Here is a 12093-nt window from a genome sequence, read left to right on the forward strand (position 1 = left end):
TGCATCTCTTTTTACCAGTTTTTCCTTTTTAATGTATTCATGTAAATCACTGTAATGAATGTAATTTTTACATTGTATAATTGCTAGTATATTTTGTTTTACTCTTTTGCAGTATCTGATTAATTCTTTTTTTAAAGCTTTATAGAAAGCATATAATAAAATGAATAGGGGGAATTATGGAGTGTTTTGCGTTGAACTGAATATAATAAAAGTAATGATGGAAGAAAGATATTCTAGAAATAAGTAAAATGTTTAGAAAAAAAGTTTAACACCTAGCAGGAAATAATTCAAGGATGTGTCATATTTCTTTGTTTAAAGTAAAGATAAAGGTTTTCCTTGTCCCATCGTTTATGACTCATGGGAGCGTATTCATCTCCGTTTCTTAGCTGAGGGAGCCTGCATAGTCTAAAGACATTTCTATGGCCATGTGGACAGCAGGATTATATGCAGAGATGCATGGAATGTTGTTACCTTCCCACCAAAGCAGTATCTGTTTATCTACTTGCATTGCTGGTGGAGCTGAGGCAAGTAACAAGATCTCATGCCACAGTTGGGTTTTGAACACAGGCTGTCAGTTTTCCAGCTGACAAACTCAGTGTCTTTAATTGTTGAGCCACTTCGCCCCCTTTTATTCAAAGTAGATATCTACAAATGTTAGGAACATGAGTGTACACGTGTTTTTGTGTACAGATTAAGTATTTTTATGGATAATCCAAATTATTTTCAGTCAACATTAGATTGTATGATACCCTGTTTCCCCGGATATAAGATATCCCCTGATAATAAGCCCAATTGGGCTTTTGAGTGCATCTGCTAAAATAAGCCTCCCCCCAAAACAAGCCCTCCCCGAAAATACTTAAACGCAGAGCTAGAAATCAGGTAAGATGGCTAGAGGAATCCCATCTTGCTCCACATGCTCCAAAATAATAAGACCTCCCCAAAAATAAGACCAAGCGCTTATTTCGGGGTTAAAAAAAATATAAGACAGGGTCTTATTTTTGGGGAAACATGGTGCTATGGAGAGTATGGATCTGAAAATTAATATAATCAAAGAACTAGTCATATTAATCGGAAAAAGAAAAATGAAGGATTGCAAGTTAGTCATAAATTGCAAAAAACAAACAAACAAACCATCCATTCTAAAGCAAGTATGTGAATTTGTGTAGTGGTAAAATGCTTGCCATAATACGAATATGGAGAAATTTTAAGTCATCAAATGGTGATAGACAGGTAATAGTGTATGTGATTTCTTGCAATGTTAAAGGTGCATGCAAGATCAAGCTTCCATTATTTTTATAATAATATATAAAGATGAAAGTTTGATATATTTTGAGAAACAAAAAACCTGGATACAGTGGGAATATGTTACTAAAGAAGTAGACGAAATGGGATCAAGGATGAATGTATACTGAGCAAATGTAGACTGAATAAAAAAAATGAATGACAAAAACAAACTAGTACAATTTCAGAAAAGGATATTTATATATGTTAGACTACTACCTATTTAAGGAACTGTTGTCTCTTTTTACTTTTGTTGCTCCAGAATAATTTTGAAGTTTATTTTTAAATCACAAATGTCTGGAACTTTTTTTTTCCTAAGAAGCAGACAGTTATTGACTAATCACCACAATATGTCAGGAAGAAGCTGTTGCCCAGAATGCAAGACAGGACAGAGGAAATGAATTTAAAATGAGAAACCAATGTTCTAATTGTAAACTCCATGCTCACCATTCAAACCAGAGTGAGTCTAAACTCATTGAAATCGATAGGTTTGTGTACACATGATTGTGTGTGTACAGAACATTTGGTGTTCCATCTCATTGCTTTCAAAACCTTTTTCCTATAGTAAAGTATATTAGTATAGGTTTGTGAAAGGAAGAGAAGAAATAGACCATATATGAATATTATTTATGTAATTTATTCATCTTTGGTCACTGAAGCAGTTGGTGTGAGCTTAAATGGACTCTGGGGGATGGTAGAGGACAAGAAGGCCTGGAGGAAGGTTTTCCATGTGGTCAGGATGGGTCAGACACGACTTAGCGAATAAAAACAATTTATTCATCTATATTATTGACATACATGAAGGGGGAGATATGTGTCTTTTAATGATTGTATGGGTTCCAAACAGCTTGACTCATCAATACAATTGAACAAATTGAATGAGGACCCAGATTGTTGGGGGGGGGCAATAAGTTGACTTTGTAAAAAATATACAAATAGAATGAGACTATTGCCTTATACACTGTAAGCCGCCCTGAGTCTTCGGAGAAGGGCGGGATATAAATGTAAACAAACAAACAAACAAACAAAGAAAAAAAAAAGAATGTGTCCAGAAATATTTTACAAGAAGAGCACTACACTCCTCCAAATACAAAATACCTTATGCCACCAGACTTGAAATCCTGGGTTTAGAAAGTTTAGAACTACACCACCTTTGACATGACCCGAGTTTAACTCATAGAATCATCTATAACAAAGTCCTTCCAGTCAAAGACTACTTTAGGTTCAATTGCAACAATACACGAGCACACAACAGATTTAAGCTTAATGTTAACGGCTCCAATCTTGATTGCAGAAAATATGACTTCAGTAACAGAGTTGTTAATGCTTGGAATACACTACCTGACTCCGTGGTCTCTTCCCAAAATCCCAAAAGCTTCAACCAAAAACTATCTACCATTGACCTCACCCCATTCCTAAGAGGTCTCTAAGGGGCGTGCATAAGAGCACAAACGTGCCTACCGTTCCTGTCCTATTGTTTTCCTTCGTTATATCCAATTAATATAGTTATTACATACTTATATATATGCTTATATATTGTATAATTATTTCATGTTTATGCTTATATATACTGTGTGACAAAAATAAATAAATAAAATAAAAATAAATAAATAAATATTCCATGTTGTTATTTCTTTGCTGGCCAAATGCACGTTGATAATATAAATTTAAAATTATCTTACTATAAGCAAATAATGAACCACTTTTTTTTTGCAAGACTCAAAGCCTTCGTTTTTGTTTTAAACCTTATAGCATAAAACTGTTTTTCAGGCTATATTTCTAAGAGCCATTCTTTCACCAAGCATCTCAGAGCTATTTTTTCATTTGCATCCCGCCTTTATTAATTTTACAAAAAAAACAACAACCCTTCAACAATAAAATAACATTGCTTCTCAGTATTGGAGTGAAACACTGCAATAAATGTGTTAAGTAGTTACCCTCCAAGGGATTCACACCCAGCCATCTACCAATGGCACTGACTAGAATACTATTGTGATTCTTTTTAAGGACTGCCCATATTTATCAGCTCTCTTTCAGGAAAAGACTTAGTAGAGAGTATCTAACCATGCAAACCTATTTAAAGACAAATAGGAATTTGATGTAGGGGATAGATGTTGTAATTGGCCTCTTTTCCTGATCTCTTCTCTCTCTTAAAATATTTATGTACAAAGTCCACGGAGGCAAGAACTCTCATTTTTCTACTCAATAAACAATTTCCCAGAGGAGTAGTACCTAGTTCAGAGGAGTTGGCCCACATTCTCAACTTTCTATGTCTGTTATTGTGATGACACAGAATATAGACATGTGTTTTAAATGTTGAATGTAGAAGATAAGGCTAAAATTGTTTAGCTTCCTAAGAGGGAAAACTAGGTTTCTAGGTTATTGCAGGAAAAAAACGATATACAGTAGTCCCAGAACATAGCAATGTATGGAATCTTGTCTTTCTCTTTTATTCTGTCTTGATCATATTCCATAAGGCAGCATTGGGTTCTCAGATGTTCACTACAGCTTCCAGTATCTGAAGGCTTGGTCAACCGTTCAGGGATGATGGAGAGTGAAACCCAAAATATATCCCAGATTAAGAAATCTTTTCTAGTGCTTTCAATTTCACCCTTAATAAGAAATCTATTTTAGGGATCATAGTCTGTGCCAAAATTTGTTTGTATAAATATTAATATACACATGTGTATTTTGAATGCCACCTTATTAAATTTCACAATAAACAAAATTAAATTTCTCTAGCATCTGAAGAATAATTTTCTGTGTTATTTACTTCCCTGTAGTCTGAAATGATTAACTGAAATTCTTCTTCAGGTGCCCCATTTTTTAAAGGTTAGATGATGACTGACAGGAGAGCATTTTAATTATGGTACTTGAGTTAGGATATCTCTATCCAAAACATATGATCATATTCATTTAGGCTCCAGGCAAGTTTATCTTTTGAAGTAAAGACTTACATTTCTATATATGCATATAGGTTCGGTTTCTGACCTCAGCTGTCTTAAATTGTTTTAATTGCTCGTAAAGTATTTTGGAAACAATTAACTGAATTAAAGCAAACACATAAATGAATAGAAAAGTCATAATTCAGTGTATATCCTTTGAGTATTGGGGACTAAATGTTTTACATTTGTAATTAAAGAGGGCAATATAGCAAAGCTGGGGAAACAAATAGGCTATATGATCAGGAAATTTATTCAAAGTGAGGCCAAGTTTCTCAATTTGGAGCTAATATCATGGTTCTAGTTATGAAAAAGTCACATTTCTTTGTTCATAACCTCATCAGCCTCTCATGTGTTTTATGTATTACTGTCTTTTTCATGTCCTATTTATCTCATCTTATCTCATTCTTAATCAAGATATTTTATTAGTAAACTTACCAGAAATCGTTTTTCCAGATTCAGTCAAATATTATGGGTACAGCTGAAATTGCCATTAAAATTGGTGCTATTTATCTGCTCCTGTAAATTAAAAGGAACAAAAGTCTGAATCAGACAGGATTTCAGTTTGGTTTTCTAAACTGAAATTCCCCCCAGGTAGAGGATTATATTTTACAAAATTAGAACACAGTATGTATGTAATATGTCTTTATTAAAATTTAAAGGTGGATTTATTTTATTTATTTTCTAACTTTATTATTTTTACAAATAATTCAAAGTGGTGAATGTAATCAACACACCTTCTTCCTCTTATTTTATATGATTATTTATTTTTTATTTTATTTATTTATTTGTCGAGTACATATTAGATAATATATATATATATAAGTATAAGCATGAATTAAATACATAAAATGAATACAATTAAAGGGAACATTAGTTCAGGGATTGTAGGCACGCTACCGACCCTGTCCCACTTTTTAATGAAATTACTTGATGCAATTATTAATACAGTACTATTATCCAGTCTAGACTATTGTCATTCTTCTGTCAGATTTCTTTTTGGGATTCTGATATGTATTTTTATTCCTCTCTAAAAACAATAATAAAAAATTAGTAGGAGGAGGAGCAATGGAGGAAATAAGAATATTTCAGTTTTAGTTTTTCAAGTTTTCTTATTTTGTTCCATATCTGCTTTAATTTGATTTTTTAAAATCTGCACAAACAGTAAACATACTAATATATAATAATATAATATATAATATAATATCAGAGTTGGAAGGGACCTTGGAGGTCTTCTAGTCCAACCCCCTGCCCAGGCAGCAAACCCTACTCCATTTCAGACAAATGACTATCCAACATTTTCTTAAAAATATTATATTTGTTCATATTTTAGCATAATTCCTTTTGAAGTTTTATATATTTTGTGACCTTGCAAGCCTTGGACACAACATTTAATGCAATAAAACTGATTCCCTGCTTTAGAAGTTTCAATCCAGTGAACTCCACTACAATCTGCGTCTTGACTGTTCTTCTGAACCAAGGAAATAACATTTCTGTTATATAAAATTAATAATTTTTATTAGCTTTTATTTATTTTTTCTTCATGAAAGAAAATATCATAACTGTCCTTCAGGAATTCTCTGAAGAGAGATTGCTCTTTGACCTAAAGAAAAATAATGCTATCCAAGAATGTGAAAATGAACATTTGAGAAATCAGACTTTCTGGTTGATATTTGCTAATGGGAGAGGTTGGTATTGATAGGTTTAATTGGGCTTCAGTCATTTCTCAGATTTTGACTGGCACTTTAAAATAATAAAAAATATAAAGTTCCATTAATAACATTAATAAAAAAATTAAGAGCAAATATAATTTTAAAAACACAAGACTCCTAAATTGCACTGCCCAGACAAATTCATCCATGAATAATTAGCTTCCAAATTCATACATTGAATATGTAACCTTAAAGACAGTCTGTTCAAGTGTGACCATATATTCTCAGACGTCTGCCAAAATGCCTGCTATTTTGTTTCTCTGGCTATTGATTGTTGATTAGGCTAGCCAAGCAGAACTATTGAAAAGTTTTGCTCATATCTTTGCTTATGTCCATTCATAAGGAGGCCCTTATGACGATAACAACTAAGGAAGCTAAGATGGTGTTCAAAGGAGCTGAAAAATATTATTTGATTGCCTGGTTTCTTAGCAGCTGAAAATTTGAGACAGGTAACTGGATGAGACAGAGAATATGAATTTGCTAAGCTTTTTTTAAAGAAGTGTTTTCTTCTTCAGAATATTATTTGTGCATATTACAAATTGCAATTGCAATTTTTGCCTAGTGAGATAGGAAATACTATAGCAGTGTGTTTCAAACATGGAAACTTTATATATGCATGGATTTCAACTTCCAAAATTCCTAAGCCCAGAATTCCCAGAAGTTCCCTGTCAACAGTGTCCTTGAGTAATTTCCTATTTCATTTTGGGCTACATGATGATGCCTACACTTGGTATGTTTTTTTCATTTTTATACTGACCTATTCTGTCAGTATGTTCAAATACATTTATAAATACTGCCCTTGGTTATGAAAATAGTCATATTCTGTTGAATTCAGCAAGCATACACATGGTTTGCATATTGCATTAAGCTATTGCTTTAACCATAGTTTATGAACTAAACCACTGTCCCCTGAACAATGGTGCAATGCTTAGTGATTGTGTGCAGCCATTTGAATTTGTGCATTGCAGAGGGATAGAATGCACAACTTATTCTACAACTGTGCTGTTGCAAAGCCTGGAGCACTTTGTAATCATTTATAGTCACCCATGGACACAAAATCACTTCTAGCTTTGAATTGCTCATCCTCATATGAAAATTAGCCATATTGTTGTTGACATTTGGTTTGCTTACTCCAAATCTATATTACGAATGAAAAGTGGTTCCTTTCCTTTCCCAAAGGACTTTTGAGAATTGTGTTATTGATAAATATTCCTGAATTTGATCATGAAATGACAAGTTAATTTTTAAAAAGAAAAAAAAGAGGAACGGTAATAACAAATATGAGAAAGAGTGGATCAAAATAATCATGGCGATAGAAGAAGGGACATGGGGATTTGTCCAACAGGTGAGGTCTTCTCTCTTCCAAAGTTTTGGAAACTGTAACATAGGTAATAGTGAGAAAAATTTTGGGATGCCTAGAAGAAATCAGAGCCTTAGTTAAGATCAGGGATCTCCACAAAGGGATCAACAAAGGCAGGGTGTCAGCTGTGATTGTCCAATTGAAGTGCTCCCTACTTTTTATGTACATGTGATGCATGGGAAATGTTTGTATCTTGATTTTTTACCCCTACCCCTTAATACTCCTATCCCAAACTAATCTCCTGTTTTCTCAGAGACACCCTCACTTAGATGGGAACTAAATGACCCACAATGGCTAAGGAAATGGGCGAAAACGTTTAGTTCTTTGAGAAGCCCTTAGCAGGACTTTGTGTTTTACTGCCCCTGACCTGAAAAAAATATAACAGAAAACTGAAAACATCATAATGAAGAAATTAAATTGCTCTAGGACTTTTGAATTAAAACAAACAAGCACCTGCCATGTATCAACCCAGACGGAACCATTGTCAGTAAAGAAAAAAGTCTGGCTAATAGACATGGCGATATCTGGGGACAGCAGCCTAGAAGAGAAAGAACTGGAGAAGAAAACAAAATTCAAAGACCTATAAATAGAACAACTATGGTAATAATAATAATAATAATAATAATAATAATAATAATAATAATAATAATAATAATAATAATAATAATAATAATAATAATAATTTAATTTGTATACCGCCCTTCTCCTGAAGGACTCAGGGCGGTGCACAGCCAGAATAAAATACAAAAAGAACAATACATATAATATTAAGAACAACCTGTTAAAAAACTTATTCAATTGGCCAAAACTTTAAAATACAATAACAGCCTATAAAATTTACAAAAATTTAAAACCCATAAAAGCAAACCATAAGTAAAAACCATAAATAGTTCCAATAGTAATAGGTACCTTGAGGGCAATTCTAAAACAACTGGAGTACTATCTGGACATCCTCAGGATTGAAAAAATCACCATCAGTCAATTGCAAAAGGTAGCTTTACTTGGAACAGCTTACATTCTGTGATGATACCTTTAGCAACAGCAAACATCAACATTTCCCTATGCAAAGTCATTGGGAAAGACTTGATGTGTGGATAAAAATGCCAAATCCAATCTAAACATGTGGCTGGCTGGGCAATGAACCAATAATAACCTGATTATCACCAGTGTAGAGTAATACCTTTATTCTATTCAGTGTAGCCTATTAACAAGAATGCTTCTCACAAACTAAGGAGCCTGGCCATTTTCCACAATAATATAGCAAAAACAGCAAGCCATAAAGCAGCTTACTGTATTATGATGGTAATAGAGTACTTTCATTCTATTTCACAGATGAAAATGGGCACACCCTTGTGCGCTTGTAATAAACATGTCCTTACACCAAAGGTTTTTTTTTTTCTTGAGCAACTCCATCTCTTTCTCACATGCTGGTAAATGCTTTTCTTTGCTTCAGGTATTGATTTATTTTACAAGCAATGTATCCTGTGCTGATTTAAAAGCAAAGAGATTTGTTCGGTTAAAGATGTATACTAGAAAAATGTAATTGGGCCTTATAATGTGTTACTAACCATTCGAAATCGGCTATAGCAATAGCTGGCAAACAAGTGACTCTTCTTCTCTTCCATTTATAAGAGATAAGTGGGATTGGAATAAACTTTAAAAAAAAATTTGGAGAGGAATATTGGAATTGAACTTTTTTCTGTATGTACATACCGCTATGCTTTATCTCTTTATCTTTATCTCTTTATCTCTGCTTTACCATAAAATGCTTCTCCAGTTCCAGTTCCAGTTCCAGTGTAAGGATGCTATAATATAATATTATAACATTTTTTGTGTTTTTACTTTCTGTTTCTGTTTTGTGTTTTTACTTTCTGTTTCTGTATAATGCTCTTTTCCCCCCTTTCTCTCCCCCCCCCCTCTTATTTTTATTTCTCTCTTCCTCTCTCTCTTACCATCCCATTCTATGGAATGGTTAATTGTAGGGGATACCATTCATTACTTTCTAAAACTTCAGAACATTGAAAACTTTACAGAATTTATTACCTTACTTTATTCTTCTGTATCCTGAAAATGAATCTCTTTGCTGATTAATATAGATTAAAAGATGGTGTCAGAAGTAACTGCCCTCTCAAAGATTGTAATGGCTGCATGCTGAATTGTGATAAGCTCATTTTCCTGATGTATCATTTCTGCCATGGTAAAAAGATGGAAAGGCAGAAAAACAGCCTTCTATTCATGTAGAAATTGTAATAATGTTTTGCTCAGCTGAAAAGAACACTGACATTTTGTGAGTTGATGAAAGGCAAAAAAAGAATTGGCAACATGCAGAATGATAGTGATTATACAGTTGTGTTATCTAAGTGTTTAGTAGGTGAACAAAGTAGGACATTTTCACATTAAATATCTAATCTAGGAACTATCTATAATTATAGTATATGGTGTGACAAGGGTATATAGTATACAGGACTGGTGTTCATATAGATATATTTATAAACATGTACACTACAGACCGAATATACATTTATTCCTCATGTCCAGAGATGATTTTATTTTTTAATTTTTTAATATACTAACACCAGGGATTTCTCCAGGCTATGTAAAAAAAACATGAGAGCTACAACAATGGCTATTATGGTTTTAAACACACACATTTGTGCAAAGCATGTAAAATGCATATAAAAATCAAGATCTTCTTGGTTTTTATATATATTGTATGTCTGATGTTCATAAAAAATAGGCTTTGTTTGTAACATCATGGTTACAATTTATTTATTTATTTATTTATTTATTTTGTCAAACATGTACGAGATAACTGGTATAAGTATAAACATGGACATGAGCAAAGGTAATGAGTACAAATAAATGGGACATGACTTTTCTGCCACATCCTTAGACTCCCTAATGAAGACCAAGAAATGCTGATTACTTTTCAGATGGGGGCAGGGAGATGTTCCAGAATACCCTCAAAGACCCAAAGAATGGAGAGGCCCAATATTTTATTCTCTATATGGCCTATTCAGGAAAGCATTATGGGAAGAAACAAAGGCCATCAAAGCAAAAGCAACTGTACATGAGAAGTGAATGAAGGCTGGAAGGAGAATAGTGACCCACAAGAAGTCAGAACAAGGAACTGAGTGCTAAAACCTAGTAGTAAGACGTGGGTTGAGGGTGTGAGGAGAGAAAAAAAAATGTTCCTCCAAATTGTTTAATAATCCTCCACCCAATCAGCTCCCAGTAAGAGAAAACAAGATGGTACCCAACAGGCAATTGGAACAATGAAAGATTTCTCACACCAGAAGTTAACTATTTCCACTGTAAAGTTTTCACTCCACTTTGCTTCTAAAGCCTACAAATTAACAAGAATATTTTTTTATCTCTTTTTATTACTATAATTCATTTCCTTTTCACACTGTCCTGTCAATCACTGCGTGTGTTTAAATACAAAGCACATGCAAATATGAGACACATTTTTATGTGAATATTCATGAACTGTGGATATTCCACCTATCAGATTTGGTTTTCAAATTGACTATGTGAATCAGAGTGTTTTTTTAGAGTTGTTCACCATATAAATTGGAAGCAGAGAGGTTTCGTCCTTCAATTTTTTTCGAAATTAAGAGAGCGGAGAATAATTAATCACTATACCATTTTAATGAAAAAGGGTTTCGCCAAAGAAATCTTGTCTGGGTAATAATTTACCTTCCATTTGTTGCACTGAAGTCTTTTTTAAAAATCTCTTCTTATCAATGCTTTTTACAAAAGAAAAACGTCCTGCTCTGAACCCACCCACCCTTGCTGAATTGCTGGCCTTGAGATGAACCACTACAATGTCTCCATAAACTGAAAATGGGTGTGTCTTTCATCTTTTTCCCCCCCTTGTCTGTCTTTCTTTCTTCTAGTGTATACCAATTAAAGGCCTGGGATTTGTGCTTGGAGCCTACTCATGCATTTGTAAGACTGGATTCTATAATCCCAAAATATTTTCAATGAACATCTTTCACAGTAAGTGCCTTTGCTCGAGTCTGCAAGAGAGAACGCATTAATAATGTAAGATTCCCTTTTATCCTTCTCAGGGTTATGCACTCGACTCTTAACGTTCTGCAACTCGGATTATATAATCACTTAAGGAATTTTAGGCCTGTGGTTTGTCATCTGTGATGCTCTCTACAGTCTGTAAAACGTATCTACTTTTATGGGTATTTGATTTGTAAAAGCTTTGCTCCTGGGCTGTTTGTTTTCAGAACCAATATAAGGATAGCAGCTATTTTAAAATGCATATTAGTTGTCTTTTTGTTAATTTTAATCCTTCCCCTACGTCTAAAACAACCTAAGGTTGTTTTTCCAACCTTAGCAATTTTTAAATGGGTGGACTTCAACTCCCAGAATTCCCTAGCCAGCATTCTGGGAGTTGAAATCCACTCATCTAAAAAATTGCTGAGGTTGAAATATACTGTATTTCTCTATATCACTCAGCTACATGAAATGTTTAAATGTATGCTCGGTCTACAATCTATAGAAATTACAACCCATATTCTCAAATTCATGGGTGTCTTTAAATCTGTTAAACTTAGCTTTCTTATATGTTTCTCTGAAAAGGGAAATTTGCTCAGTCTCCCTTGGGCCAGTAGAATGAATAATTTAATCTGATCAGACAGTCATGAGTGGTGTACAGAATTAAATATAGCGAGAGTCTTCTTGTATTTTTTTATATTTGTACATAAGTTATGCTCAGTTTACTCTCAGAGGCATCTACAGCAATGGCCACCCACTTCAAAATTGTAAGTATAAATCCTTCTCC

The 12093-nt window shown here is 33.6% G+C and overlaps 1 protein-coding gene across 1 annotated transcript in view; it reads left to right on the forward strand.

Annotated features, from left to right (window-relative positions):
* GPR158 (G protein-coupled receptor 158) overlaps positions 1–12093 on the forward strand; it is a 161009-nt gene that overhangs the window by 76621 nt on the left and 72295 nt on the right. The window contains exon 3 of the mRNA XM_058182758.1: positions 11195–11297. Within this exon, the coding sequence (XP_058038741.1) occupies positions 11195–11297 (103 nt within the window). The remainder of the gene's footprint in view (positions 1–11194; positions 11298–12093) is intronic.

The sequence above is a fragment of the Ahaetulla prasina genome, chromosome 4, assembly GCF_028640845.1.
Source record: "Ahaetulla prasina isolate Xishuangbanna chromosome 4, ASM2864084v1, whole genome shotgun sequence".
Taxonomy (NCBI): domain Eukaryota; kingdom Metazoa; phylum Chordata; class Lepidosauria; order Squamata; family Colubridae; genus Ahaetulla; species Ahaetulla prasina.